General features: G+C 60.3%; 3 protein-coding genes across 12 annotated transcripts in view; 2 read left to right on the forward strand and 1 right to left on the reverse strand.

The window, feature by feature from the left end:
* Positions 1-693: 693 nt before the first annotated feature.
* Positions 694-3,931, forward strand: GGT6 (gamma-glutamyltransferase 6). Of its 2 annotated transcripts, XM_081579860.1 has the most exons (4): positions 694-1,179; positions 1,773-1,981; positions 2,069-2,182; positions 2,489-3,931. In XM_081579860.1, the coding sequence occupies exons 1-4, from the start codon at positions 1,046-1,048 to the stop codon at positions 3,508-3,510; spliced, it is 1,479 nt and encodes a 492-aa protein (XP_081435986.1). In that variant the 5' UTR covers positions 694-1,045; the 3' UTR covers positions 3,511-3,931. The 2 variants fall into 2 exon arrangements, with proteins under 2 accessions (XP_081435986.1, XP_081435987.1); XM_081579861.1 differs by lacking the exon at positions 2,069-2,182 and having other exon boundaries at positions 765-1,179.
* Positions 3,932-5,168: 1,237 nt separating this feature from the next.
* On the forward strand, positions 5,169-20,335 carry MYBBP1A (MYB binding protein 1a). 5 transcript variants are annotated; one of them, XM_081579857.1, is made up of 27 exons: positions 5,169-5,388; positions 5,566-5,664; positions 6,396-6,479; positions 6,570-6,644; positions 6,745-6,852; positions 7,826-8,001; positions 8,176-8,343; positions 8,457-8,574; positions 9,636-9,931; positions 10,168-10,278; positions 10,813-10,938; positions 11,140-11,307; positions 11,467-11,566; positions 13,630-13,726; positions 13,911-14,062; positions 14,403-14,489; positions 14,567-14,725; positions 14,829-15,002; positions 15,114-15,274; positions 16,231-16,483; positions 16,712-16,837; positions 16,925-16,993; positions 17,553-17,660; positions 17,865-17,966; positions 18,811-18,959; positions 19,120-19,666; positions 20,265-20,335. In XM_081579857.1, the coding sequence occupies exons 1-27, from the start codon at positions 5,182-5,184 to the stop codon at positions 20,298-20,300; spliced, it is 4,056 nt and encodes a 1,351-aa protein (XP_081435983.1). In that variant the 5' UTR covers positions 5,169-5,181; the 3' UTR covers positions 20,301-20,335. The 5 variants fall into 5 exon arrangements, 3 of the variants coding, with proteins under 3 accessions (XP_081435983.1, XP_081435981.1, XP_081435982.1); XR_014079495.1 differs by lacking the exon at positions 20,265-20,335 and having other exon boundaries at positions 17,547-17,718; positions 17,826-17,966; positions 19,120-19,317; XR_014079494.1 differs by lacking the exon at positions 20,265-20,335 and having other exon boundaries at positions 17,547-17,690; positions 17,836-17,966; positions 19,120-19,317.
* Positions 20,202-26,944, reverse strand: part of SPNS2 (SPNS lysolipid transporter 2, sphingosine-1-phosphate) — a 37,665-nt gene continuing 30,922 nt past the window's right edge. The window contains exons 6-14 of one of the 5 annotated variants that reach the window (XR_014079498.1): positions 26,231-26,373; positions 25,781-25,933; positions 25,474-25,663; positions 24,969-25,034; positions 23,051-23,149; positions 22,790-22,953; positions 22,309-22,355; positions 21,907-22,073; positions 20,202-21,781 (exon numbers count right to left, since the gene is read on the reverse strand). Coding sequence is in view for 2 of the 5 variants with exons in the window: in XM_081579858.1 (XP_081435984.1) it covers positions 21,268-21,781; positions 22,790-22,953; positions 23,051-23,149; positions 24,969-25,034; positions 25,474-25,663; positions 25,781-25,933; positions 26,231-26,373 (1,329 nt within the window). In the remaining 3 variants the exon portion in view is untranslated. Of the gene's footprint in view, positions 21,782-21,906; positions 22,074-22,308; positions 22,470-22,789; positions 22,954-23,050; positions 23,150-24,968; positions 25,035-25,473; positions 25,664-25,780; positions 25,934-26,230; positions 26,374-26,944 lie in introns of all 5 variants that reach the window. The other 4 variants (XR_014079497.1, XR_014079496.1, XM_081579859.1 and 1 more) reach the window with 4 other exon arrangements.

Consider the following 26,944-nt stretch of genomic DNA (forward strand, 5'->3'; position numbering starts at 1 on the left):
TGATATAGGGGATCTTTGTGTCAGCTTTGATTTGTTATGTGAAGAAGGACAGGCAGTCTGCTGAGAGTGTATGGCAGATGGTTTGGGGTTTGAGGCCCTCATAGTAGAGCATGGTTAGGAGAGAGATGACTGGAAAAGGAATGAGACTGCAGCACTCTTTGGAGTTACATAACTTTGCCAGAAAACAGCTCCTTGACGTGAACTCCAGAGTGAACGAGTCTGGGAATACCTGGTTTCCAGGCTGGGGCTCCCCAAGAGGTCTATGGCGCCACCTGCTGTACAAGATGTTCATGACATGCCGAGGGAGGTATTGATACCTTCACCACCGAAGTTGCTTCCTCAAACAGGGAAGCCCAGATCCCTGGAGTGGCCTCAAGGCTGAGCCTTGACCCCAGTCAGAGACCAGACACCCCCATACCGGAACCTAGTCACATGCTGAGCCCTGATCCAAGTCAATGTACTGCCATCCTCTCTCTCCCCTGTCCCTAAATTAGAGCTTGAACAGGAGAGATTTAGAGGCTGCACCCCCTAAAGGGGGGCTTCCCCAGTGGCTCAGCTGGTAAAGAATCCGCCTGCAATGCAGGAGGCCTGGGTTCGACCCCTGGTTCGGGAAGGTCCCCTGGAGAAGGGAACAGCTACCCAGTCCAATATTCTGGCCTGGAGAATTCCATGGACTGTATAGTCCATGAGGTCACAGAGAGTCGGACATGACTGAGCGACTTTCACTTTCTTTCCTCCTAAAGGGAGGGGCCCACGGATGTCCTGGGTCTCGGGGCTTGTGGCTGTGGCCCTAGGACCAGGCTCCTCCTCCCCTGCATACCCTAAACCAGGTCCCCTGCCACGAGAGCCCCTCAGGCCCTGTGCCTTAATAGGGCGGGCTCACACACGGCCTCCCTGGCCCCGTGCCCTGCCCAGACCTGTTCTAGATTCCACACCACCCTTCCCCAGGGCTCCTCCACCTCCCACCCACCAGCCCGGGCAGGGCCTCCTGAGACTCAGCCTGGAAGACCGGCAGGCAGGAGGCTAGGGCAGGCACCGTGGGACCATGGAACCCGAAGCAGGGCCTGTGCTCTACCAGAAGCTGCGGGTCTGGGAGCCGAGCTTGGAGTCTGAGGAAGAAGAGGAGGAGATGTCGGAGCAGCTCATTCCAGAAGCCTCCGGGCCCCAGGACTCCTCTGGGTGAGTCAGGGAGGGGTCTGGGCACCCAGTGACTCAGGCCTGAGGCTGGCAAGTTCCTCCCTCTGGAGCCTCTAAGGAGGGCCAGACAATTCTCTGCTCCGCCAGCTCCAGGAACCTTCTGGTTGAAGGTGGGGACCCCCTGCCAGCTGCAGCCCAGGCCTGGCCAGTGCCAGTCAATCCAAGGTCTGTGCAACTGAAGGGACATTTGTACCAAGTCAGCCCTGCCAGTTGTTCTGCCAAAGCCTCCCAGCCCCCACCCCCTTATGCAGGAGGCACTTGCTGGGCAGGTTGGTTCTGGCTACACCTGGCCGGGCCCGGCTCCTGGAGCCTGCCAAGCACCACTCAGGCATCCCTCCAGACTGGCTGGACCTTACCTGTCCAACCCCTTCTTCTCCAGAGACCTTCCTCAAGCTCCTTCCCATCTCCATGTCTCTGTTCACAAGGCTGTGTCTTCTGCCAGGAGGCCCTTTCTCCTTGGCAAACTTCTCCTCCTGCAAGCAAGACCAAACCTTTTGGGAATTAGTCCCTGGGTTCTCCAGGGGTTCATGGGTGTCCTCCTGCCTGGCCCTGGCTCAGGACATTGCTCTCTGCAGGAACAATGCTGGCCGTCTGCCCAGGGCCTGGGCCCAACTGGTGGCCACCCTGCTGTTGCTGGCCGTCGGCTTCTCCCTGGCTGTGAGGCAACTCTGCAGCAATGGTGCCTCTCCAGGAGCCTTGGGCTCTGGGGCCCCTCCAGCCAGCGGGCACTCCCACACCCACAAGCCTGGTGTGTACCACCACGGTGCCATCATCAGCCCAGCAGGTCAGTGCTAGGAGTAGCTCAAAGGAAGAAGTGGGGGATCACTGGTCCCCGCTCCCCACCCCAAAATAGTCCCCTCTCTCACTGCAGCCGAGTGTTCCCGCCTGGGTCGAGAGCTGTTTGTTGCCGGGGGCAACATCGTGGATGCTGGAGTTGGAGCAGCCTTGTGTCTGGCAGTGGTACATCCTCACGCCACAGGGCTAGGTCAGTAACCCACAACCCCAGACAGTGACCCAAACCCTGGGCCTCAGCAGTGACCTGGAACTCGGGCAGTCAGCGGCCCTGACCTCAAGGCTTGCTGGTGAGCAGGACCTAGGACTTGGGCAGTAGCCCCACCCCTAGGCTGTGACCCTTGATCCCAGATCAGTGTGATCTTGACCCCAGGCCTGGTTACTGATCCCTGTCTCCAGGCCTGGTCAGTAACCACTAACCCCAGGCTAAGTCAGTGACCCTTCACCTGGGACTACCAAGTGCCCCTGACCCCTGTGTGACCCCTTTGTCTCTTCCCAGGTGCCACATACTGGGGCCTCTTCCACAATAGCTCCTCGGGCAACTCCACTGCCCTGACATCGGGCCCAGCCCAGACCCTGGCCCCTGGCCTGGGGCTGCCCTCGGCTCTGCCCGCACTGCATATGCTGCACACTCACTTCGGCCGCCTGCCCTGGCCACACCTGCTGGTAGGCCCCATCTCACTGGCTCAAGAGGGCTTTCTGGTGGACATATCCCTGGCCAGCGCCCTGGCAGCCCAGGACACCAAGGGCCTCTGTCCACTACTTTGCCATGCTAACGGGACACCCCTGGGCCCCGGGACCCGAGTCACCAACACCAAGCTGGCAGCTGTGCTCCACAAGGCTTCATTGGCCCCCACCCCAGACCTCGCCGGGGAAACCCTGCTGAGTCTGCTGGCCAAAGACCTGGGGCTTGAGGGCCCCTCAGTCAGGCCCAGGCCCACCTTGGAGCCAGCCCTGCAGCTACCTGTGCCCCAGGGCATCCTGTTCACCACCCCCAGCCCCTCAGCTGGCCCAGAACTGCAGGAGCTGCTGGAAGCATCTCTACAGTCCGCAGGGCCCAGCCCTGCACCCTGCCCAGCACTCCCGCAAGCTGCTGCAGCCCCCGGAAGCAGTATCCTGGCCACCGTGGACAGCAGCGGCTCCATCCTCCTTCTCACCTCCTCGCTCAACAGCTCCTTCGGCTCTGGACACCTGTCCCCAAGCACCGGGGTTCTACTTAACAACCTGGTGGCCGAGTCTGCAGCTGATGCCTGGGCCTGTCCCCTCATCTTTCGTGGCATCTCAGATGACACAGAGGTCGATGTGTTGGGGCTGGTGGCTTCAGGGACCCCTGCAGATGCCAGAGTCACAACTCACGCTCTGCTCAGCTACCTGGCCAGGCCCCAAACCCCAGCCCAGCAAGGACCAACAGAGAGCCCCAGAGCTTGTGGCCAGGGGACCCTGCTCCAGGTGGCAGCCCACACGGAGCACGCCCATGTCTCCAGTGTCCCCAGTGGCTGCTGCCCCTTCCAGGGGTTTTAAGGTAGGGCAGTGTCTGGCAAGGGTGGACAAGAATAGGGGGTCTCAAACTTGGAGGCAGGGGTAGAGGGCCCAGCAGCAATGGTGTGCATAAAGACTGTGCGTCCATTATGTGCCCACCACTGGCTCAGGCCCTCACTTCCGGCTGGACTTGAGTTTCAGCTCTTTCTTTAGCTAAAGAACTTGAGGATAATGAGGAAAGAACACCAGGAACCTGGGGACAGCCTTGAGTTCAGATCCAGCTCTGGGAAGGACAGGTGGAAGAAAGCCATACCCCTGCTGAGGCTCTGGGCCCCTGGGCAGAGCAGGCAAGATCCTGGGGGCATACTGGAATCTCCGTGCTCCCCTCCAGGCCACACTCCACTGATCTCCCTCAACCAGGCTGGAAACAAAATAAAGATCAAGTCTCCTGGATGCCATGTGCCATTCTGGCTTCTTGGTTAATTTCACATCAGCCTTTGAGGCATCTGGGCTCTGACCACAGGAACACAGGAGACTGCCACGCAGGGGTGCAGAGCCAGGCTAGTATCTTTCTGCCCCTCCCTGCTCTACTCCCCTGCCTCCTGGGGCAGCACACATACAAGGTAAAGCAGTTCTCACTTTCTGAAGCTGACAGAGCAAGGAAGGGGTTGGAGACAGTAGGAGGTGTCCCAAGGGGGGAGCAAAGGGGGCTGGAGCTGGATGTGTGGTTTCAAGGCCGAGGTTGGCCCTCACCTCCCCACCTCCAAGAGGGCTGGGTTCTCTCTGAACTACAATCCTCCATAGGTCAGTTCTCAAGCCAAGAAACGGGTGGCCATTAGCACTCCTGCCCCGCATTGTAAAATGTATCTCTGACTTACTAGAACTCAATCCCGCCACCTCCTTCTCGCAGCTCGCCCCCACTCCCGGACAAAGAATTCCTCCCTCAGCCCAAATGGTACCACAGTCTACCCACTTATGTTAGCCCCAAGCCTAGCATCCCTCTTGCTTCTGTCACCTCCCACCTGTTTCAAATTAAGTGGAATTTTCTCAGCACTTTGGTTCAATCCAGCTGGTATTCCTGATTCTACCTCTGCTCTCCTTCAATTCATCCTCCACACAGCAGCAGAATAATCTATTAAACGTGTAAATAGGGGAATTCCCTGGGGCTTCCCTAGTGGCTCAGTCGGTTATGAATCTGCCGACGATGTTCAATTCCCGGGTCGGGAAGATCCCCTGGAGAAGGAAATGGCAACCCATTCCAGTATTCTTGCCTGGCTAATCCTGAGGACAGAGCAACCTGTCGGGCTACAGTCCGTGGGGTCGCCAAGAGTCGGTACACGACTGAGCAACTAACACTTCACTAAAGGTACAGTGGTTAGGACTCGGCTCTCTCACTGCGGAGGGCCGAGGTTCCATTCCTGACCCATCCCTGATCTGGGAAATAAAATCCCACAAGGCGGGGGGCGTCGAGGGGAGTTAAATAGGACCAAGGCTTGTGCCTCCATAAAACCCTCGGGTGATTTCCTATCACAGTCAGAATGAACTCCGAACTCCTGAGCTCTGTAAGAGCGGAAGAGCCACACCTCCCCGTCTGCCCCGCTCCGCCCCGCCCCCGTCGCACCTAGCTCCGCCCCCAGCCGACCCAATTCAGTGCGCGTGCGCCGCGACCCGACCTGGAAGAGGCTGTCTTCCAAGCCCACGTGTTCGACGAGCATGGCGGAGCCGGTGAGTATGGAAGTCGCTGAGCCTGTGGCTCCGGGAGAGGCCCAGAAGAGCGGAGCCTGCCCTGCCGACCGTCATGGCCTGCTCAAGCACAGCCGCGAGTTTTTGGACTTCTTCTGGGACATTGCGAAGCCGCAGCAGGAGACGCGGCTTGAGGCCACAGAGAAGTTGCTGGAGTATCTGCGCGCAAAGCCAAAGGTATGGTGGCGGGGCCTGGGACAGGAGCAGCAGAGATCCCGGCAAGTAGCGGCGGGCCTGGGGTCACATGGTCGCGAACCTGGACGCCCCAGGTGAGCGCGCGCCGAGGAGCGGGCATGGGCGGGTGCCAGACGACCCTTCTCACTGGTCCACCTGGGGATGTGCTTGGTTCCTCAGGGATCTTCCGAGATGAAGTACGCCCTGAAGCGCCTAATCACTGGGCTTGGGGGCGGACGAGAAGCAGCCCGGCCCTGCTACAGTTTGGCCCTGGCACAGGTGAGGTGGTGGCCCCTGGAAGGGGTCCACCTGTGCTGGTCAGAACGCTGGGGGAGTGAGTGAGCAGAGCAGATGTCCCAGCTGTAAGGGAAGTGAGAGCTGAGAAGTAAGGGTAGCATCCCAGGCGAGCCGATGGGAGGTGTGCCCACGTGGATGCGGAGAAAATTGTGTGAGCAAGGCCTGTATGCAGAGAAGCCCAGGCAGGCAGAGAGAGGGAAGTTGAGGCTGCTTTTGGGTACCTGGGTTGACCAGCCTCCGAGGTACATGTAGTGGGGGTGGTAAACTCTGGGGTGAGTTCTCTTACCTCTGCAGGGCTCAGGACCCTCTTCTCCCAAGGGGCACTCAGCTAATTATAAGCAGCTAATTATAAGCCATATCTAAGGAGCTTGGATAAATGGAAGGTCTCTAGAGACCCAGTCCTTGAAGAACAGTCTAGGGGGAGCTCAGAGCTGGCTTTGGGGACAGCATGTTTGGGAATCACAGTCTAGTGGCCAAAGCACCCCAGCTTCGCATGGGACAGGGAGACGGGGTTCCGCTCCATTCACAGCTGTGTTCCATCATCAGCACTGCTCAGAGGCGGGTAGGCAGCTTCAGAGGCATCCTTGGGATGGGAGCAGGGGCCCAAGGCCTGCTCCCAAGGGCAGAAGTTGAAGGGAGAAGTAGAAAGAGATTGAGGTCTGTCGGGATGTGGCAGGGCCACTCCCCCTGAGCCCCTCTCTTCCTCCTGGCAGCTGTTACAGTCTTTCGAAGACATCCCCTTGGGCAGCATCCTGCAGCAGATACAGGAGAAATATGACCTTCAGAAGGTTAAGAAGGTGAGAGTTAGCAGCCCTGGGGATATCAGCAGTCCCCCCGGGTGGGAAATGCTTGGGTCCTTCTCACGGCTGCCTGGAATCCTTTTCTAGGGGATGATGAGACCTGCCCTCTTTGGAAACCTGTTTGGGGTGCTAGCCCTCTTTCAGTCAGGCAGGCTGGTGAAGGTAAGAGCTTTGAGGGTTCTGGGGGTATGTGAATTGCCCTGGAGTGGTGGGGGAGAGTGGCACACCCTGCTTATACCCTCTCTGCCTCCGGGACCACCAGGACTCAGAAGCACTGATGAAGTCAGTGAAGCTGCTGCAGGCCCTGGGCCAGCATTACAACCACCTGCAGGAACAGCCCCAGAAGGCCCTGGTGGACATCCTCTCTCAGGTACGGGCTCACCAGCTATGGAGCCTTGGGTAACTAACGCCACCCATTATAGACGAGCATGGAGAAGACACAGGTTAATGCATAGAAATGCAGTGCCATCCCACAAAACAGAAGCATAAGTGTGGAACATGATGTTTTGTAGTAACTTCACTTAAAAAGTAAGAAGGAAAAGGGATGTGGTTTAGTAACATGGTTTAGTCTAACATCTAAAGTATTTTCATGTGCAGTCAGTATCAAAAAATCTATGGAGGTTTTTTTACATTCTTTATCGTGATAAGTCTCCAAAACCCAGTGTATTTTATACTCACCTGCATATCTGTATTCAGATTAGCACATTGTACATGCTCAGTGTCCACATGTGACCAGTGGCTTCCATATTGGACCATGCATTTGTAGAACAGCACCTGACTTGTGCCCAGTGGGTTAAACATGTTTGCCATTGTTGTTTTGGGCAGAGCTGGCCCCTCAGGGGTCCCCACTGCCCTACTTGGGAAGTGGAGGTGGGCTGGTACCTAGAATCCTTGCTTTTGTGAAAAAGCCAAGGACTGGCACATCCTAGGCCAAGGCTTTCTGCATAGCCCTGGCCACAGAGCTGGAAGGACCTGAATTCAAATCCCAGCTCTTCACTGGGGGCTCCTTGTAAAAAAAAAAAAAAAAAAAAAAGGGCTAGTCCTGCAAAACCCCAAAGAGAATTAATTAAAAGGGTGGTCCTGGGCTAGTTAGCATCAGGAGGGTGCTTATTTAAACCCAGTTTCCAAGGACTTGGAAATTCGAGCTTTTTAAGAAATCCCCTCTGGTGATTCTGTTGCCTGACAAGGTGGATTGTGATGGTCCCTTCTCAGGCTATTGCTGTGCCAGGGGCCTTGGGGGAGCCTGGGAGGTAGAACAGGGCCCACAGAGCTCACCTCATACCAGGAGAGACAAAGGATGCCATGAGGGCGCCCCCTACCACCAACCTGTCTCCCCATGCCAGGTTCCGGAGACCATGCTGCAGGAGATCCTGCCCAAGGTCCTCAAGCCCGACTTGAATTCAGTGCTTGGCTCCCCTGAGCACCTGGACCTCTTCCTCTTGGCCCAGCAGAAGGTGCCCAAGAAGCTGGAGAAGCTGATGGGACCAGTCAACCTGTTCTCTGATGAGAACATCCCCAGGTGTGAGGGAGGTGGGCAGGTGGGCTCTCTGGTCCCAGGGGCTGCCTCTGCATCCACAGGTTTGCACTGTACCATGACCCGGGGTTGGGGGTCTGTGTGGCCCCAGGCGCCTGGCCCTTGTCTGCTGGGGAATGCCCCCTGAGTCTTCCTCACCCCCCTCCCCCACCTCCACAGGCTGGTAACTGTGCTAAAGACGGTGGCCAACTCTGTGAAGAAGGAACGCAAGCTGCCCACCGTGGCTCTGGACCTGCTCCGCCGGGCGCTCCAGGAGGACAAGTTCCCATGGTTCTGGAAGGAAGTTGTGGAGCAGGGGCTCCTGAAGAAGCAGTTCTGGCCGGCCAGGTGCGTGGACCCTTGACTGCTCCCTGTGTCCCATCCCCTCTCCCCTGTTTGATAAGCAGGGGTGGGTCAGGGGGCCGAAGGCTCTGACCAGGCTTTGTCGTGTGCCCCCTCAGCTACCTGTGCTTCCGCCTGCTGGGCGCGGCCCTGCCCCTGCTGTCCAAGGAGCAGCTGCAGCTGGTGATGCAAGGGGACCTGATCCGACATTACGGGGAGCACATGGTCACTGCTAAGGTGAGCGCTGCCCCCGCGGCCCAACTCTGGCCCAACCAGAAAGGGCCAGGCGACTGGGCTTCTTCCTGCCAAGAGGAGGGAAGGGATCAGCCAGCTTCTGGAAAAGAGGGTTGTTCTTGCTGTCAGTGGTCCTGCCTGGGATGGGCAAACACAGCTGCCCCTGGGAGGAGGGGCTGGGGACCTGGGTGTCCCCCACCTCTGGGTGGAGTGAGCTGCCTGAGGGTCGACCCCCCCCATCTTCCCCTATGAAACGAAAGTGGCAGGGTCAGCCCTTTTGCCCCCAGGCCGCTCAGCCCAGGCTTGTACAGCCAGCATTCTGTCCAGACCCCTCTCCACCCTCAGCTGGTGTTACAGTAACACTACCATCGTCACTGATGCTGTTCTGAGTACCGTCCACATGCCGCACACTAAGCTAAGTGCTCAACAGGGGAATCGAGTAGTGGTTAAGAGCAGGGAACCTAGGACCAGACTGCTGGGTTCCCGTCCTAACTCCGCTGCAGCTAGCTGTGTGACCTTCCATAGGTTGCTTCCCTTCTCTGCCTGCCCCTGCTTGTCCATGAGCCGAGGAGCAGCACTTTCCTTACAGTTGTTGTGAGGATAATCAGGCTAATAGCCACAGGCGCTTAAAGTAGTGCCTGGTGTGCAGGAAGTGCTGCTGGGTTTGCTTCTAGCTCATTCCATCTTTACCACCAGCTTTGGAGAGCTGCCATTCCCCTCTTCCGAATGAAGGACAGGCTCAGAGTACAGAGCAGGGGTTAAGAGCTCCACAGCTGGGGGACCAGATGGACTGGGGCCAAGTCCCAGCTGTACCACTTTTAGCCCTGTGACCCTCAGAAGTTACTTCCAGGCTTTCTTGTGCCTCATTTTTCTTCATCTGCAAGACAGTTAGAGGAGCCAGTAAAAGGATTGTCCCAAAGACTAAACGTGGGGGTGCCCGGGTGACCCAGCTGGGTACAAGGGAGGGGCCTTCCTAGGCCCCAGGTAACCTGTTGTGGAAGAGGCTGGGGGTGTGTTGGACCCCTCCTGGCTGGTGACCCTAGCGCTGTGCCCGACTCTCGCAGCTCCCGAAGCAGTTCAGGTTTGCCCCGGAGATGAACGAGTACGTGGGGACCTTCCTGGAAGGCTGCCAGGATGACCCCGAGCGGCAGCTGGCCCTGGTAGTGGCCTTCACATCCATCACCAACCAGGGCCTCCCTGTGGTCCCCACCTTCTGGCGGGTCGTGCAGTTCCTGAGTCCCGCTGCCCTCAAGGGCTATGTGACCTGGCTGCGGGACATGTTCCTCCACCCTGACCTTGAATCCTTGGTGGACTTCAGCACCAACAACCAGAAGAAAACCCAAGACGCTTCATTCCACAGGTGAGTGGGCCTGTGGGGCCCAAAGGCCTGGACCCTCCCTCCCAAATACCGAGTTTCTCGGGCCAGGGAGGAGCCACACCTTCGTTCTTAAAGGCCTCCGTTTCCTCACACATGGCCCTGCACTGGGGATCAGGGTGTTGGGGAGCCTTGGTTGGTTTTCCCGTCTCTAGGATGAAATGGGATGATGAGACTTCACCACCTCTAAGCGGTTTCCGGGACTTGTCTCCTGCCCACAGCCCCGAGCGAGCTGCGTTCCGGCTGCGGAAGTGGATCATCCTTCGCCTGGTCAGCATCGTGGACGACCTGCACGTGGAGAAGGAGGAGGCGCTGATTGAGGAGGTGGCCAGGTGTGGTCCCGAGATGTGCCTGAACCCCGACTTCCCACGGGTGCAGCAGCCTCTTGTCCGATCCTGCTTTGGGTCCCTCCTGGAGCCAAAAGCCTGAGGGCCAAGTCATCCTTGCCCCTTGGGCAGGAGGAGGTTGGGGAAAATCCCCCAGGGAATCTGGGTATGTGGGGGGGGCTCCAAGGTTCAGGCTACCTCAACATTCCCCCCGCTGCCTTTGTGCATCGACAGTGTTGGGGGGCCCTTAATGACGACACCCGCGCTGCCTCACCCTCTCACGGCGGCCCTGAGAGGGGCAGGAGCGGCGGTAACCTAGCCGAGGCCACTCAGCCTCATGTCTTTGGTTCCAAGGGAAGGATGCTGGTCCTCTCCCGGTTCGGGCTGGGCTCCGTTCTGCTGGGGGTCCAGGCCTGAGAAACGTCCCCTCTGACATCATCTCCTCCTGGCACCAGGCCCTCGGTGAGGCCACCCGAGAGTGGGCTGGTCAGGATGGTGGCACTGACCGGCAGAACACGGGTATCCTCCCACCCTCCCCAGGTTTTGTTTTTTCCACTCGTTCTTCGAGACAAAGAAGCCGACGTCGCAGATCCCCGAGTCCGAGCAGCGCTTCTCCCTGCCCTTGGATGGCCGGACCCGGGAGGTGGTGTGCGGTGCCTTCTTCAGGTGGGCACCGGGCAGCCCGGGAGAGGCCTGAGGGTGGGCGAGTGGGCGGGGAGGTGGCCTCGGGCTGGGCCGCTCTCTCCATCTCTTCATCTGAGGCCCCGTGAGTTCCAGTGGCTCAAAGCGTGGGGATGGAGTGGGGTGGCCGTGTTTATCAGCCCAGCCCGTGACCCTGACCGCCCCCGCCCACCCCACCACCACCAGTCTGCTGCAGACCCTCAGCACGCAGTTCAGGCTGGCGCCGGAGCAGACGGCAGACGGGCGGCCCTGGGCCTACCACCTGGTGCAATTCGCAGACGTGCTGCTGAACCACGGCCGCAACGTGGCTCCACTGACAGCCTTCACCACGCAGCAGCGCCAAGCCTGGGACCGGTGAGAGGGCGTGGTTGTCACCCGTGTGTGGGACCCCCGGGGGTCTGACACTGGACAAGTGGGTGGGATCCCCTGGGGTCTGACACTGGACAAGTGGGTGGGATCCCCTGGGGTCTGACGCTGGCTGCGGTGGCCTGAGAGCATGCGCATCTCGCCCAGGATGCTGAAGACTCTTAAGGAACTGGACACCCTCTCTTCAGAGGCCAAGGCCACTGCCTTCCAGCACCTGCTACTCCTGGTGGGCATCCACCTCTTCAAGGTACGGCGGCCTGGAGTGGAGGGGGCTACAGACCTAGGGTCTGCAGGGGCCGGGGACAGCTCTGTGGAGCTAAAGGTGACAGGTTTCCTAGGCTGACTGCTCCTGGTTGGGAGTATAGCACAAGAGAAAAACGACTCCATCCACTTACTGGACACCAGCTCTACCCTGGGCTTCCCTGGTGGCTCAGACAGTAAAGAATCTGTCTTCAGTGCGGGACACCCGGGTTCAATCCATGGGTCGCGAAGATCCCCTGGAGAAGGAAATGCCTACCCACTCCAGTATTCTTGCCTGGAGAATCCCATGGACGGAGGAGTTTGGCAGGCTACAGTCCATAGCGTTGCAAAGAGTCAGACACAACTGAGCAGTGAACACGCATGCTCTATCCTGAGCTTTCTGAGCAGTGTCCCTTGTTGGTATTACCCATAGTTTGGAGGCAGGCACGTTTCTGACAGGTGGGATAATAGACTCACAGAGGTCAAGTAACTTAGCCCAGGCCACACAGCTTTTGACTGGGATTCAAACATGGGGCTCTGACTCTACTATCTCATAGGACCTCCCGAAACTACCTTACTGGCCAGGGGTGGTGGATGTCAAGGAGGGCGGGGCCTGGCTCTGGGCAGACCCGTCGACCAACAGGGATGCTTCTTCTGTCTGTCTGTGGTCAGTTAGAAGTGGGGCTGCGATTTTTCTATTTAACTCTTGCACATTTGGAATCTACAGTGGTGAGTTGAGGGTTGTGTGCTTTTTTTCTGGTGCCTCCCACCCCGCCCCCCCCCATGGGGTCCTATGTCCTATCAACTATATTTCTCGTGTCATGGGTACCTCTTCTCATAACCAGTTCTCTAAAACCCACTCTGTCTCCTTTTCTGTTCTTTCCACAAAGAAATTTTGACCATGTGTGGAGCTTAGTGCCGACAGCTCTCTTGACCCTTGTGGTTTCCTGTGGCTGTGAACCCAGGTCTCTGGAGATTTTCCTCTCAAGTTGTACAAGGCTCTTGTGGGTTGCTTCAGGTCTTCAGTAGTCTCAGGAGACAGGACTCCCTTCTGGCCTCTCGGCTGAGGTTTTTGCTTCCAGGCGTTGGGCACTCAGCCCAGCTCGTGGACAAGCAGTGTGGGGAACAGTGGGTCACCATGCCCCTTCCAGTCCTTGGCACTGGACATCCAACAGGGGCTGCCCATACCCTGGACTCTGAGCTTGATGTGGATGAAAGCTGCCCGGCCACAGCCAGGGCGCTAGAGGCAAAGATGCCCGAGGCTTTGAGCCCGTGTTCTGGTCTTGCTTCCACCACCCCCACCCCATACGTTGAAGCTGCCCTGCAACGTTATGGAGCAAAAGTCTGCCTTTTCGCTACCAGCAGTCACACAGGTTATTTTCAACTCACTGGCTGGTAGCTGGAGTCTGGGCTTATCTTTTCAGCAAAATAGACTTGAAGTGACTGTGAAAGTCGCTCAGTTGTGTTCAACTCTTTGTGACCCCATGGACTATACAGTCTGTGGAATTCTCCAGGCCAGAATACCGGAGTGGGTATCCTTTCCCTTTTCCAGGGGATGTTTCCAACCCAGGGATCGAACCCAGGTCTCCCGCATTTCAGGCAGATTCTTTACCAGCTGAGCCACAAGGGAAGCCCAAGATAGACTTAAGTTGGTTTAAATTCAATTTGTTGAAATCGGTCATTTCCAGTTCTTTTTGTAATGATGTCGAGCCAGGTGTGGGAGGAGGAATCGAGAACTGCAGATGAGGAGGCTGGGACCTGCTGGTGCCCTGTGACCCTGATCCAGCCAGCCTGGTCAGGCTCCCCGCTGCCCTGGGCACCGGTGGGGAGGTTTGGCTTCATCTTCCGTGAGGCTCACAGACTGTGTCTGGATGTTAGGTCATCAGCTCTTGGGCTGCCCCTGGGGTCTGGCTGTGGTCCTCTGCTCTAGATTTTGAGGGGGACTGGCCAGGACAGCCTGGAGTCTTTTGGGCCTTGATACCAACTCCTCCCCCTTGGTCACTCCCTCTCCCAGCTGAGCAAAGGCTGAGCGTGGGGCCTGGCCCCTGATTTCTGTCCTGTCCCATTCAGTCCCCCGCAGAAAGCTGTGACCTCCTGGGCGACATCCAGACTTGCATCAAGAAGAGCCTGGGGGAGAAAACCCGCCGGACCCGCTCCAAGGCCGCCAGTGAGTTGTCATCCCCGGGGCGAGGGGTGGGTGATAGGCAGACAGGAGGACCCAGCATGGGGCACTCGGACCTACTCCAAGGCCACCAGTGGGTCATTGTCCCTTGGGAGGGTGATGGGCAGACAGTAGGACCCAACATAGGGCACTGGTGCCCTGCCCAGGCTCACCCCTGCCCTGCTTGCAGACCCCCAGGAGCCGCCGTGGGTGGAGGTGCTGGTGGAGATCCTGCTTTCCCTCTTGGCTCAGCCCAGCCACCTGATGCGCCAGGTGGCCCGCAGTGTGTTCAGCCACATATGCTCCCATCTGACCCTACGTGCCCTGCAGCTCATCCTGGACGTAAGTGAGGGCCTCTGGGGACATGGGTCCCAGGATGGGGCTCTCTGAACCCAGGGCTGCACCAGGGCTGCTGCGTCCTTGCTGTGACCCGCATGGTTGTGGGGTGGGGGCCTCCTTCAGAGTCTTCTGCTGTGCACCCCTGACTTGGGGTCAGGTCTGTCAAGGACACTGGAGGGAATGGCTTTCTCTCCCAGGCTCTTATCTTCCTCCCTGAAATGGGGACGTTTGGCCAAGACTGGATGGGAAGGGGAGGGAAGGCAGTTGAGAAGGTCCCGGGGCCTGAGAGGGTGGTGAAGGGGCAGGGACAGCAGATGCGATGGCCACCTGGGACTCCCCGCAGGTGCTCAACCCGGAGGAGAGCCAGGACGAGGACGACAATGTGGTGGTGACGGATGACTCCGAGGAGCAGCCGCTGGGGGATGCGGAGGTACTTGTCAGCAAAGGGCAAGGGGCGGGCGGACACACAGTGGGCCACGGGGAGGCGTGACACGTGGCCACCCACAGGACAAGAGCTCGGATGGCGAGGACAGCAAGGGCAACAAAGGCTCGGAGAGCGAGGAGGAGAGTGACGACGAGGACAGCGACGAGGAGGACCGAGACGGGGACGTGGACCAGGGCTTCCGGGAGCAGCTGATGGCAGTGCTGCAGGCCGGGAAGGCTCTGGTGAGTGGGGGCCAGGCCCGGGGCCCCCTGCCCTTGTGCACCTTCTCCTGCACGAGGGGGTGCTGCTCACCAGGCCTCTGTCCCCGCACCACCCCCACCCTAGGGCGGAGCGGACAGTGAGGACGACAACGAGGAGCTGGGGGACGAGGCCATGATGGCCTTGGACAAGAGCCTGGCCAGCCTCTTCGCTGAGCAGAAGCTGCGCATCCAGGCCCGGAAGGATGAGAAGAACAAGCTGCAGAAGGAGAAGGCACTGCGGCGGGACTTCCAGATCCGGGTGAGCCCACTAGGCAGCCCCAGCCCTGCCCTGCCCTCCATCGTCCTGTTGCCCCGCTCCTCCCCTTTCCCTCACCCCCATGCCTGGCTGAGCTCACCCTTCCCACCACAGGTCCTAGACCTGATCGAGGTGCTGGTGACCAAGCAGCCCGAGAACCCCCTGGTCCTGGAGCTGCTTGAGCCGCTGCTGCTCATCATCCGGCGGAGCATGCGCAGCAACAGCAGTGCCAAGCAGGAGCAGGACCTGCTGCACAAGACGGCCCGCATCTTCACGTGAGCGCGGGCGGTAGGGTGGGCCCGGACAGCCGGGCCAAGGGGCTCCTGGACGGAAGGGGTGGGAGCCAGGGGCCCACATCACTCTGGAGCCTTCACCCATCTGTTCCTGCAGTGCTTAGCACAGGGCCCCCAGTCCCATCGATGCCCTTGGGGTCACTAGTTGGGAAAGCAGACTTGGCGCCCAGTTGTGACAGGCCAGGGCCATGGCAGCGGGTGGACGGGAGACGGGACACCTAACCCAGTCTTGAGGGACCAGGGAAGGCTTCCTGGGAGAGGTGTCAGCAGTGCTGGGAGCCGTGGAGCTCGCTCATCGGCCCAGAGGCCACAGGCAGAGCAGGAAGGCATGTCTGACACAGTCAGACACAGCTTGTGGCCTGACCGACCTCAGTGTTGAGGGGCCGCAGAGGCCTTTGCAGAAAGAGCAGAGGTTTGGTGCAGCAGGGTAGGCGCTGCTGGAGCAGGGAGCCCAACAACGGAGACGACAAAGGTAGCAGATAGAGCCCTGCCTCCTAGGGAAGTTGAGGGCGGGTGTGGAGACAAAGGCCTAACAAGGGCTTGAAATGGGGGGGTGCACCCCCAGTGCCCCTACCCCACCGGCCCAGGTCGCACTTTCTCAGCTAATTCTCTGCCCAGATACACAGTGTCCTGAGCACACAGATCCTGGTTTTGCTTTACAAAGGGCTCAGAAGCCACTGTCCCCTGAGAGACAGGTGCTTACGGGGCCTGAGGACCACATCGGGGTGTTGGCCTGTGGTGGGGTGTCATCCAGAGAGCCGGTGTCCCTCCAGCTTTTCCTCGGTAGATGTGTGTGTGGCCCCGGGCCTCCCCCTACAGCCTCAGTCAGACCCCTGTCTTTAGGGGTCTGTTTCCCACCTGTGAAGTAGGGCTCGGGTCTGCTGGGGTGGGGGGACGTTGTGACCAGCTCTGCCCACCCGCCCCCCATCCTCCCCCAGACATCACCTGTGCCGCTCCCGGCATTACTGCCGCACGGCAGGTGACCGCGTGGAGACTCTGTACGCCCGGCTGGAGCGGCTGGTGCAGCAGGCCAGCCAGCAGGCCGACTCCTCTGTCTCCCTCTACCACTTCAACGCTTCCCTCTACTTGCTCCGCGTCCTGAGGGGCAGCACCGTGGACAAGTCCACCTGCAAGGCCCAGAAGAAGGAGAAAGCCGGCAAAGATGCCAGCTCCCAGCCCCAGGGCCCGGAGGTGAGCAGACCTGGCTCGGGGAGGCTTGGCCTGAAAGTCCACCACCACTAGATGGGAGCATGTCTCAGGAGGCAGAGAGGCAGTCAGTCGACCCATTTCACAGACGGGGAGGTGAGGCCACACCTTCCCCAGGACCCAGCCTTCAGCCTTCTGAAGGCAACCCAGGCTGGGCTCCCGTGCCAGGCCCCTGCTCCCTGCATCACAGCAGCTCTCTCTGCCATGGCGCAGGCTGCCAGCTGCCTGGACTTGAGCCTTGTGACCCCGATCTACTCGTCAGCGCTGAGCTCCTTCCTGACCAAGCGCAACAGCCCTCTCACGGTCCCCATGTTCCTCAGCCTCTTCTCCCGGCACCCTGTGAGTATCGGGCAAGGCCGCCTTCCCCAGGTCCCTGCTGGGCCCCGTCCTCACTGCCCGCCTCACTGCCCACCATTTTCTCCACAGATGCTCTGTAAGAACCTGCTCCCCATCGTGATCGAGCACGTGACAAGCCACACGCGGCCCCGCCATCAGGTAAGGCCTTCCCAGATCCCACCCCCAGGTTTGTGTGAATTACCCACTTGACTTACGTCTATTCGGCTGTTTGAGCGACTCAGGAGTGCTATCCTGGGGGACAGGGTGGGGTGAGCCTGCCCCTCCAACCAGGCCAGCCCCCCACCCAATCCTGCCACTGTAGGCCCAGAGTAAGTGGGGATGGGGGGACACTTCCCACATGGCCTGAGTCCTCCAGCTCCTCAGAGATCACGCCTCGGCCTGACGGGTATGCCTGGGGGTCAGGGTAGGAAGAGGGGGCTGGAGAAAGATGTCCTGAGTTAGTAGGGGGCCCGGAACCATGTCCAGCTGACAGCCCTGCTGTCCCCCGAGACCTCGGGTCTCCCACTTGAGAAGAGCGGGCAGGAGCAGGCAATGGTGACAGCTGAGCCCAGAGCTTTGGTGATGACAGCCAAGGCAGGCTGCACTGGGTGCAGCAGGCAGCCCCACCTGCACCCCTTCTTCAGGCTGCTGGAGCTCGTGGGGGTCGCCCAGCGTGCCGAGGCTCCTGGTGACCACATTGCCCCAACCCCAGGTCCAGGCCTGCCTGCTGCTCCAGAAGACCCTGCCCACACGGGAGCTGCGCGTGTGCTTTAAGGACCCAGAGTGGAAGCAGCTGCTGGGCCAGACCCTGGGGAAGGTCACCGAGGTAACAGCCCTGGGCTCTCCTCCCCCACCCGCCAACTCTGGTTCCCGGGAACCCAGGGGTGAGGGTTGCTGGACCCTGCACCTCAGGGTGGGTTTGGGGTTCCCCTAGGAGACGTTTCTTCCCTGGGGACCCTAGTCTCTCATGTGGGAGACAAGCTTCGGGCAGCTCTCTGGAGTGGCTCACCCCGGCCGCCTTCTCCCCCAGACCCTGCGGACGCTGGGCGAGGCTGAGACCAAGTCGGGGCACCAGAAGGAGCTGGCAGCCTTGGAGCTGCTCAACACTCTGTTCAGGAATTTCCATCACGAGGTGAGCACTGGCACACCAGGCACAGGAGGTCACCAGGTGGGCAGAGCACGCAGTCTGAGCAGAGGCTGGGGGGCGGTGGGAAGCCATCTGGGGAAGGGTCTGGATGCCAGGGTGACGAAACTGGGCTTTAATTATTTGAGGCGGGCTGGGTGCCATAACCTGTGCTTGGCCAGGGTAGGGGGAGCTGGTGTGCTGTTGGCGTGCTCCAGTGAGAAAGCTGAGTAGGGGCGGGGAGGGCTGGCGAGCACGGGAGGACACGCTGTCAGGTGGGAACTCAGACTCCCCGACTTGCAGAGACAGCGGGGGTGTGGCGGGTGAGACCCGTGAGGGCCACGGGGCGGCTGTGGGCAAGGCTCTGGTTCCCCCAGTCTGGCCCAGAGGGAAAGGTGTGAGGGTCCTTGGCGTAGACACTGATCAAAGCCCCAGTGCAGGGAAGCTTCCAGAAGGGTGCCGCAGGGGCAGGTGCTGAGCGGCAGGCAGATCCAGAGTGGTAGCAAAAAGCCAGGAGAGGGGCTGTTCTGGAAGCCAGTGGCTTTCAAAAACACCCCACTCAATACGTGACAGGGAAGGAGAGATGGGAAAAGGGGCTTTGGCAACCTGAAGGTCACTGCGTGGTGCCCCCTGAGGTGGGTGGGCTTTGGGCCGTGGGAAGAGAGAACAGACTTGGCACCTAGGGCCCTCTTTTTCTCCCCAAGGTGAGAGAGGCTAGGGAGGCACAGGCTGAAGGGGTGGCTCACAGAGAGGCAGTAACTGGGCGAGGGTGGGAGGAATGGGGACTGGGAGCTGGGGAGAGGCCATGCCTCTGGTCCCCACTGCAGCCACAGCCTTGCCCACCTCTCTGCAGAAGCTGACCATGGACCTGACCGCCGTCCTGGGCGTGCTGCAGAGCCAACAGCCGAGGCTGCAGCAGAGGCTACAGCAGGGGGAGCACTCGGCTGGGTCCAGCCGCCTCCATGACCTCTACTGGCAGGCCATGAAGTTCCTCGGAGTCCAGTACGTTTCAGGGAGGGCGGGTGCTGGAAAGACCCTCATGTTGCATGCGTTCTGATGTCTTCTCACCCCATTGTGGGAGCTTCGGGCAGCTTGAGGGACAGAGGCGCAGGTCACCCCTTCCCTGGCCACAAGTTTCCTTACTCTGCTCACTTCCTCCCAGGCGCCCCAAGTCAGAGAAGGATACCAAGGAGGCCCCTCAGGCCACACAGCAGAGCCCCGTTAGCATGAAGCGGAAGAAAAAGGGCTTCTTGCCAGAGACCAAGAAGCGCAAGAAACGTAAGCCTGAGGTCACCCCGGAGGAGGCAGTGGCCAAGCCCGAAGCCGCCAGTGGGGACCAGCCCCCCAGCACCGGCAAGAAGAAGAAGAAGAAGAAGAAGATGAAGAAGACCAAGTCCCCAGCCCAGTCCCAGGTGAATGGGACACCTGCTGCCAAGAGTCCGACCCCAGAGCCCCCTGCCGTGAGCCCCAGCACCCCCGCCAAGACCCCAAAACCACAGAAGAAAAGCCAGAAGCCGTCCCAGGTGAACGAAGCCACTCCCCTGCCTCCTGAATCCCCCAAGGAGCCAGCTGCCAAAAAGTGTCAGAAGAAGCTGCCCCAGAAGGGAGTTTCAGGCAAGTCGCCACAGTCTGCGTTGCCTCGGAAAAAGGCCAGGTTGTCCTTGGCCAGCAGGAGCCCCAGCCTCCTCCAGAGTGGGGCCAAGAAGAAGGTGCAGCTGAGGAAAGCGAAAAAGCTCTGAGTGCCCCCTCCACCCTGTTGTGCTCAATCCTTTCTGACTCCTTGCAACTCCATAGACTGTAGCCCACCAGGCTGCCTCTGTCATAGGATTTTACAGGCTAGAATACTGGAGTGGGTTGCAGTCATTCCCTTCTCCAGGGGATCTTCCCAACCCAGGGATCGAATCCGCAGCTCCTGCATTGCAGGCAGATTTTTTACCCACTGCGCCACCCTAGAGACTCCTATTTTTTTCACCATGATTTTAATAAACCAGCTGCTGTCTGAGGTTCTACCTTCCATGCTGAGGGTAGTAGGTCTGCTGCAGCAGGCATGGCCTGAGAGACCCCAGCCCTAAGCTGGGTCCTGCTGCTGCTCTCAAGCACAGAACACCCTTGGGACCTTGGCTCCCAGATGCCGTGGGCCAGACCCAGGGCTCTAGTGTCTGTGTGGGTTGAATACCAGTGTGACCACGCCTCGTGCATCCCCACCTCCACCCCCCAGGCTGATTTGCTGCGGGAGCCACCAGAGCATGACTTAAATAGCTTTATTTCTTCATTTACAAGAGGAATATATTTGGCTTCTCTCTTAAGACTCTGAGATTCACAATCAGCAGCTCTAAAAAATAAAGGAGCAGTTTGGCTTCCGGAAGGAAGAGGAAGCAGCACTTGGACCTGGTTCTTGTACAACAAGAAAACATTGCTGGGGCCCTGGGCTGAGGCCAGGGTGGGAGTGGAGGCCAGGCTGGTCTTTGGGGGAATCCCACCCCCTGGTTAAGCCCCCCTCCCAGGGTACCCCAGAGCTCGGTGGGGAGTGGGTGCTCCACCAGGCTTACTCACCCCTGAAGCCACACCAACCGGTAACTGAGCAGAGAGCACTAAGCTGGCTGGCTCTTAGGGTCTCCTGCCAGCCCCATGGAACCCATCAGACCAGAACCACCTCGATGTGGTGGGGAGGGTGTGGTGCAGAGGGGACAAGCGGCAGTAGGGGCGGGAGTGTCTGATGTGAAGTTGGCAGCTGTACCCTGGTGTGTGGCTCGGGGGGGTGGGTCTGGGCCACGTGGAAACATGTGAACTGAGCGGCTGACGTGCGCAGGGAGGTGATCTTGAGTGCTGGCCTCTGCCGATGCACCTCAGCCTCCACCAGGCTCTTCCCAGGGACAGGAAGCTTGGAGGATGGCCGCTTCCTCTGGCAGCCAGAGCCCTGGCTACTGCCCCATGGATTCTGGAAATACTCCCCTGGGCACTGCCCCTGGAAGGGGCCCAGCCTGGGGGCAGGAGTCAGTTCCTGGCTTCTGTGGGGATGGTCAGGGAGGGGATGGACAGTCGGGGTGCTTCGGTGGGTCCAAGGAGCCCCGTAGGGATTGGGAACCCCCAAAGGTCTCAAGCATGGGGCACAGGTGGTGTGTCGCTGCTACCAAGGCCTTCACTCCCGGTGACGCCAGCTCCCTGTCAGCATGGTCCCCCACCTGGGAGACCTCTGGGCTGACAGCCAGCCCAAGGCAGAGACCAGTGTCCTCCAGAGTGACCAGCCAGGCTGGGAAGCGCCAGCAGCTTGGGTGCCATTCTTGCCAGGTTGAGTCTGGTGTCCTCAAGGTCAGAGGTCCTCACGCACCCGGCCCTTGGGGAGCCAGAAGTGCCGCCCTGAGGCCTGGACCCCCTCCTCTCCGTGTAGTCCGGGGGCTGTTGGGTCTTCAAAGCTGTAGCCAGCACCTTGCCCAGCAAGCTGTATGGGAAAGTCCAGCCCCCTGGCCCCAGGGTCTGGGGAGGGCAGAGACTGCCCCAGGATCACATAAGCTGGGGACAGGCCAGCCTCTCCCCACACACCCATGGGGGGCTGTCTTCCTCTGGGACCCCAGGGCCCCTGTGGCCCAGACCGGGGTCTGGGGGTGGCCTGTCCCAGAGCATGGCTCCAGCACGCACAGCCTTCCAGGTTAGTTGAGGACACAGCTTCTTGGAACCACTGCCACTCAGCAGTCCCAGACCAGAGCTGGTGGGTGCCCCGCTGTGGGTCACACGGAAAGCTTCGGGACAGCCCAGCAGGGCCAGGGTGCTGGGGGACACCTCCCAGACTAGGCAGGAGTCGGGGTACTTCATTATCCCAGCGGCACCTGGAGGGAAGAGGTCAGAGGTCAGGTGCAACGCCCAATCCAGGGCTCCCCTCCGGATCCTCCCTCTGGGCCCCACTGGCAGGGATAGAGCAGATCTGCCACGGCCAAGGCGTGGGGGCAGTGACCTTGCATTTTCCTCTGCTGGGAAGCTGAGGCCCCCGGAGGCCAGGCCCAGAGGAAGGTCCAAGTAGGAGTCCGGCTCTGGCACCACCAGGAGGATCTGGGAGGATGGAGCCCGGAACAGCAGGGAGTTCCTGGCCAGTCCCCACACTGACCTGTGCCCCCAGCCCTTCTGAGGAAGGAAGGGGGAGCTAATTTACTGGAAGAGGGAGCCTGTCCGCCCCCTCATCCCATGGGTCCACCAGTCAATCCAGGCAACATTACTGGAGGAAGAGGACCAATCCCAGGGCTGCAATGTGCTCAGGCAAGACGTGACACAGGGAGTCTAGAACATCCCTCTGCACAGCTCCCCACTCCGAGATCCCCACCCCTTCTCTCCTGCAAGAAGTGCCCCCGCCCACACTCACTGCCTCAGACTTTCACGGATGCGGGAGGCATCACCAGCTGGTTCACCCTGGGGGAGAGACGGGCGGGGGTCAAGGTGGCACATCAGCGGGGGCCGGGCCCGGACACTGCTCTGGAGCATCGCATCGCGGGGGCCGGCGGGCCGGACGTACTGGGCAGGGACCTCGTCAGCCCCAGGGGGAGGTGGGAGAGCCCAGGAGTGGGGAGAGGGGAGAGAGAGAGGGGGGAGTAAAGAGGAGAGGAGAAAGAAGTCAGACGAGAGGAAAACGAAGGGGCAGAGTTCCAGCCCTGAAAACCATTCGTTCCAGAGAAACACTCTGTCTAGACCCACCACACAAACCCCGGGGCCGCTGTGGGCCCCCACTAGTGATGCAGGCCGCACCTCTTGGAGGCAGGGACCTCGTCGGCCAGGTGAACCCACCCACTTCACCCTCGGCTGTCACAGCCGGAGCAGGCCCACCCCCACCCATGCCGCCAACTCACTGCTGCTCAGCCTTGGCACGGTCGCTGAGGAAGAAGAGCGCGGTGGCCAGGAAGAACATGCCACCCAGGACCACGACGAAGGGGCAGAGCATGAGGGCGTAGCCCAGGCTCAGGAACTCCCAGAGCGGGGAGTCCTTGGTGCTCTGGCGGATCAGGTCGGAGATCTGGGGGGTGGGGGAGCCGATGGATGTCAGGGCAGGGCCACCTCCCGAAGCCCCGCTCCCCTGGCTCACCCCCTCCCCTCCAGTCCCTGGTACTCACAAAGCCAATGAGGTAGGGGCTTCCGGCATCCCCCAGTAGGTGGGAGGTGAAGCTCTGCAGGGCCACGGCAGTAGCCCGTCTGGTGGGGATGACCACGTACTGTGCAAGAGGTGGCAGGTCAGAGGCCAGGAGAGCCAGGTGCACCCACCTGGCCTCATCCCAGGGGGCCCGACACTTCTGCAGCTCCCATGGCCTCACACGCAGTCCTGCCCCAGGGTCCTGACACACTGCTCTCCTGGGCCCTCCTCTCTTCCCCACCCCCTCCTCCAGCTCCTGAGTCCACACTGTCTTAGCACCTGCACTTGGCCCTTGCCAGAGAGCCAAGTGCACCGGTCACGGGCAAACCAAGGCCCAGAGGCACACAGATGGCACACGGCCTCCCTGGGACCAGAACCTTGGCCTTAGGCTTGCCCTCACCTCCCCCACAGGGGAAAGACCCATCCTGGCTGCCCTGCCAAGGCCCAGGCTGGCAGAGATAGGCGATGCTGGTGAAGAGGACCCTGCCTGGAAGAACCTCCACTTTCACCCCCAGCACCGACTGCCGCAGCCCCTGGGCCCCCAAAACCCACCCTCTTGCTTAGACCAAGCAGGTTCTGACCCACAAGGGGCCATAGCTCTAAAGCCGGGTGGGCCAAGGACAGACAGAAGGGCTGATGGCAGAGGAACAGAGGGTGGGCAGCAGCCACCTCAGCAAGTGCCCTGGGCAGCCCCCTGCCCCAGAACCCCACCCTTTGTGGACAGACTATAACAGAAGCTAGTGCCCACCAAGCACCCAGTTACCGGGGGCGGGGGGAGGGGAGACCTCGATTGCATGGCCCTGTTTCCAGGAATAATTAGTCACTTAGCTGTGACACTTAATAAAATGGGACACAATTTCCCTGGGACCCAAACCCTGCCAGCAGCTGGGGCTGCCCCGGGGGGTAGAGGCAGAGCAGGGGTCCTGCCTACTGCCAAGGGCACTTGATTCAGTCTCACTCTGACTGTCACTCCTGCGTGTGTGGTGACCCCGCCCCACCCCTGCCACCATGCTGAGGTGCAGAGCTGAGTTAGACCGCCCACTCTAGCCATGGGCTGGTCGGGGGTTAGTGAAGCAGATTTCCAGGAAAGCTCGGGTGAGGCAAGGCAGGCTTCCTGGAGGAGGAGAGATGGCAGGGGCCCAACACCCAGGCAGAATCTGACCTCCTAGGCTGACCTCTGACAGAAAACTCCAAGTGCCCCGAAGGTGGCCCCTGAGGAGTCCCTCCTCCCTGCCCCCCCCGGGTCCCACCCCCAGCACCTCCCAGACACTTTCCCCACCACCAGTCAGTCCCCCGCATACCCTCCTCCCAACCCTCTCCTGGCCCCGACTTGGAGGATCCCTGAGGTCAGGACCACATGTCACCCCATCTCCAACCACCCCCCCCAGACTGCTGCCTGTTATCAAGGCCACAGGCCCCTCCAGGTCCCTCCTAGACTGCTCCTGTCCCTGCCCAAGGACACAAACCCCTGCCACCACTCAGACAGCCCTTTGTCCCTGGCTGGCTGGTCTGGAGCCCATTGTTGGCCCTGTGAAGACAGCTTCTGTCCACCCAGCCCAGCCGCAGGCATCGGGCAGGCGCGCCCGGGACCCGGGCTGAGCTGGAGAGGGCAAAGTCCACAGGAGCTCAGACCCTGGGGGCGGAGCGCTGGCAGACAGCACCACATCGGTGCCAGCCTGGCACTGCCAGCCTCCCAGCCACAAACCTAGGCCTCCATATATTACCCTTCTGCACCCAGTCCCCACGTCCCTCCCTTCTGCCTGCTCAACCCCCTGATTCCAGGCCCTGGCCCAATGCAGACCCCCCAAAATCCCTGCTGTCTCCCTTCACAAGTCCTGCCAGCTCTCCCACCCCTTCACCCGCCCTCCCCAGCTGCCCTGAGCAGCCATGGCCTGCCTCACCATGAGGATGTCTGCGGTGATGGCCCAGTTAGAAAACAGCAGTGTCTCCCCTACGAAGATGCAGATCTGTCCGGGGTCGGGTGGGCAGGAGAGACCAGAACAACCATCAGGGGGCGCTCTACCCACCATCAGTCCCAGGCTGCTCCCTGCACCCTGGCTGCTGGCAGGGAGCCCCCGACAAGCCTCCCCCCACCAACTCCTGGCAGTCAGGCTCCTGGGAAATCTGTGGATAATCTACAGGCTTCAAGCCAGGCCCACAGCCCTAAAGGGCACCCAGAGCCCTCGTCTATGGGTTCACACAGAGTCAGACACGACTGAAGCAACTCAGCAGCAGCAGCAGTGCTGGAACTGCTGAGGAAAGAAGGTCCGGGTAGCTCAGTACACTTTTTTTTTTTTTTTCAGAGCAGGGACAGAGGACTGGAGCTTCCAGTGGGAGGGGGACGGGGTCGTCTCCCACCCCCACATTTCCTGCTCCAGAGCCCCTGCACCCACCCCCTGCACTCACATAGGCCCCCACGATGCTGCTTTTGGCGGCCACGAAGATGAGGCAGATGAAGATGGCAGAGCCCAGCATGCCCACAGCGCACACCAGCGGGTCGGCCCTCTGGGTCCGCAGGCGGCACCAGCGTGTGGCTCCTGCCCCCGTGAGCACGCCCAGGAAACCTGTGAAGCAGGTGATGGCCCCAAAGATGAGGCTGCAGAGACAGAGGACAGTGGGTTAGGGGGCAGAGCTGGGGTACGGGGGCTGACCGCATCCCTCACCACCCACCCCCTGCCCGCCCCCTGGCACCAACCCCCAGGCCCAGCCCCACCTGTCCTTGGCCCCACAGGGCGGGCTGCTGCAGGTTTCTGCTGTCTTCTGCACGACTTGGGCACGGTGCAGGTAGAGCGGAATCCACATGCCGAGGGCCCCTGTGGCGAAGGATACGGCCGACGTGGCCAGGGAGGAGAAGACGTAGCTGCGGCTGGAGAGAGGCCGGGGCAGCGACACTGAGCAGGGGGTGCTGGCACCCCTGCGGCTGGCAGGGTCCAGGAGGCAGGCTTTCCTCACTCACACCCTCCCCCCAAGGGCAGAAGGCCTCAGATGCCTTCCCTGCTGGCCCTGGGGCCAAGGGCTCTGGCTTCAGGAAACATCAACACTAGTGGTCTCAGCACTGTCGACAGTGGAGATGCCAGCAGTTCGGCCAAGCAGGCGAGGGGGAATGTCCTCTCATCTCGGAACCCCTCCCTCTTCCCACTGGACCCCTCCCAGCAGCACTCACTTGCGGATCAGGGCCTTCATGTCCCGGAGCCATGACGTCCGTGCCTTGAGCTGCCCACCCAGCTGGTCGGCGTGGCCTCTCTTCGTGGCCGGGACCAGGACAAGGATTAGCGTTCCTGTGATCATGCCCAGGATGGGGGACACCTGGCGGGGCAGGGTACACCAAGTTAGAACACCAGGGCCCCAGAGTCTTTGTCTCTCTTTGGCATTGGGAAGGGGTACCAGGCCAGCCACAGCTTCCCCAGGCCCTGGACTCCTCCTCTGGGCTCATATCTGCCCAGCCTTCCAGACTAGGCAAAGCCACCAGGGGTGATGCCAGCACAAAGGGATGGTGGGCTCCAAATGGGGTGTCCAGACTAGGGGTAGGACTGGAGAGGGGACTGAAAGTGAAAGGGAAGGAGGGAGGGATGGTCACAATGGAGGAAGGAAGGTAGATTGCTAAATAGAGAGACAGACAGATGGACGAATGGTTGGACGGATAGATTGCTGGGTGGATGAATTAACACATGGAAACACAGGAGGATGGATGAATGGATGGGTGATGGGTGATAGGTGATGGATGGAACAAAAGGAAGACAGGTAGGTGGGCGGATGAGAACTGGGAAAGGAGAGTTCCTGGGGTCAGGGAGCCAGATACCAGCTCTTACCCACCTCCCTGGGTCTGGGAAAGTTTCTCAGGCCAGCTCCTCTCCCTGGGGAGGGTGAGCACTGAGAA

The sequence above is a fragment of the Giraffa tippelskirchi genome, chromosome 3 (genome assembly GCF_054371585.1).
Source record: "Giraffa tippelskirchi isolate mGirTip1 chromosome 3, T2T-mGirTip1v1.2.pri, whole genome shotgun sequence".
In the NCBI taxonomy this organism is placed as follows: domain Eukaryota; kingdom Metazoa; phylum Chordata; class Mammalia; order Artiodactyla; family Giraffidae; genus Giraffa; species Giraffa tippelskirchi.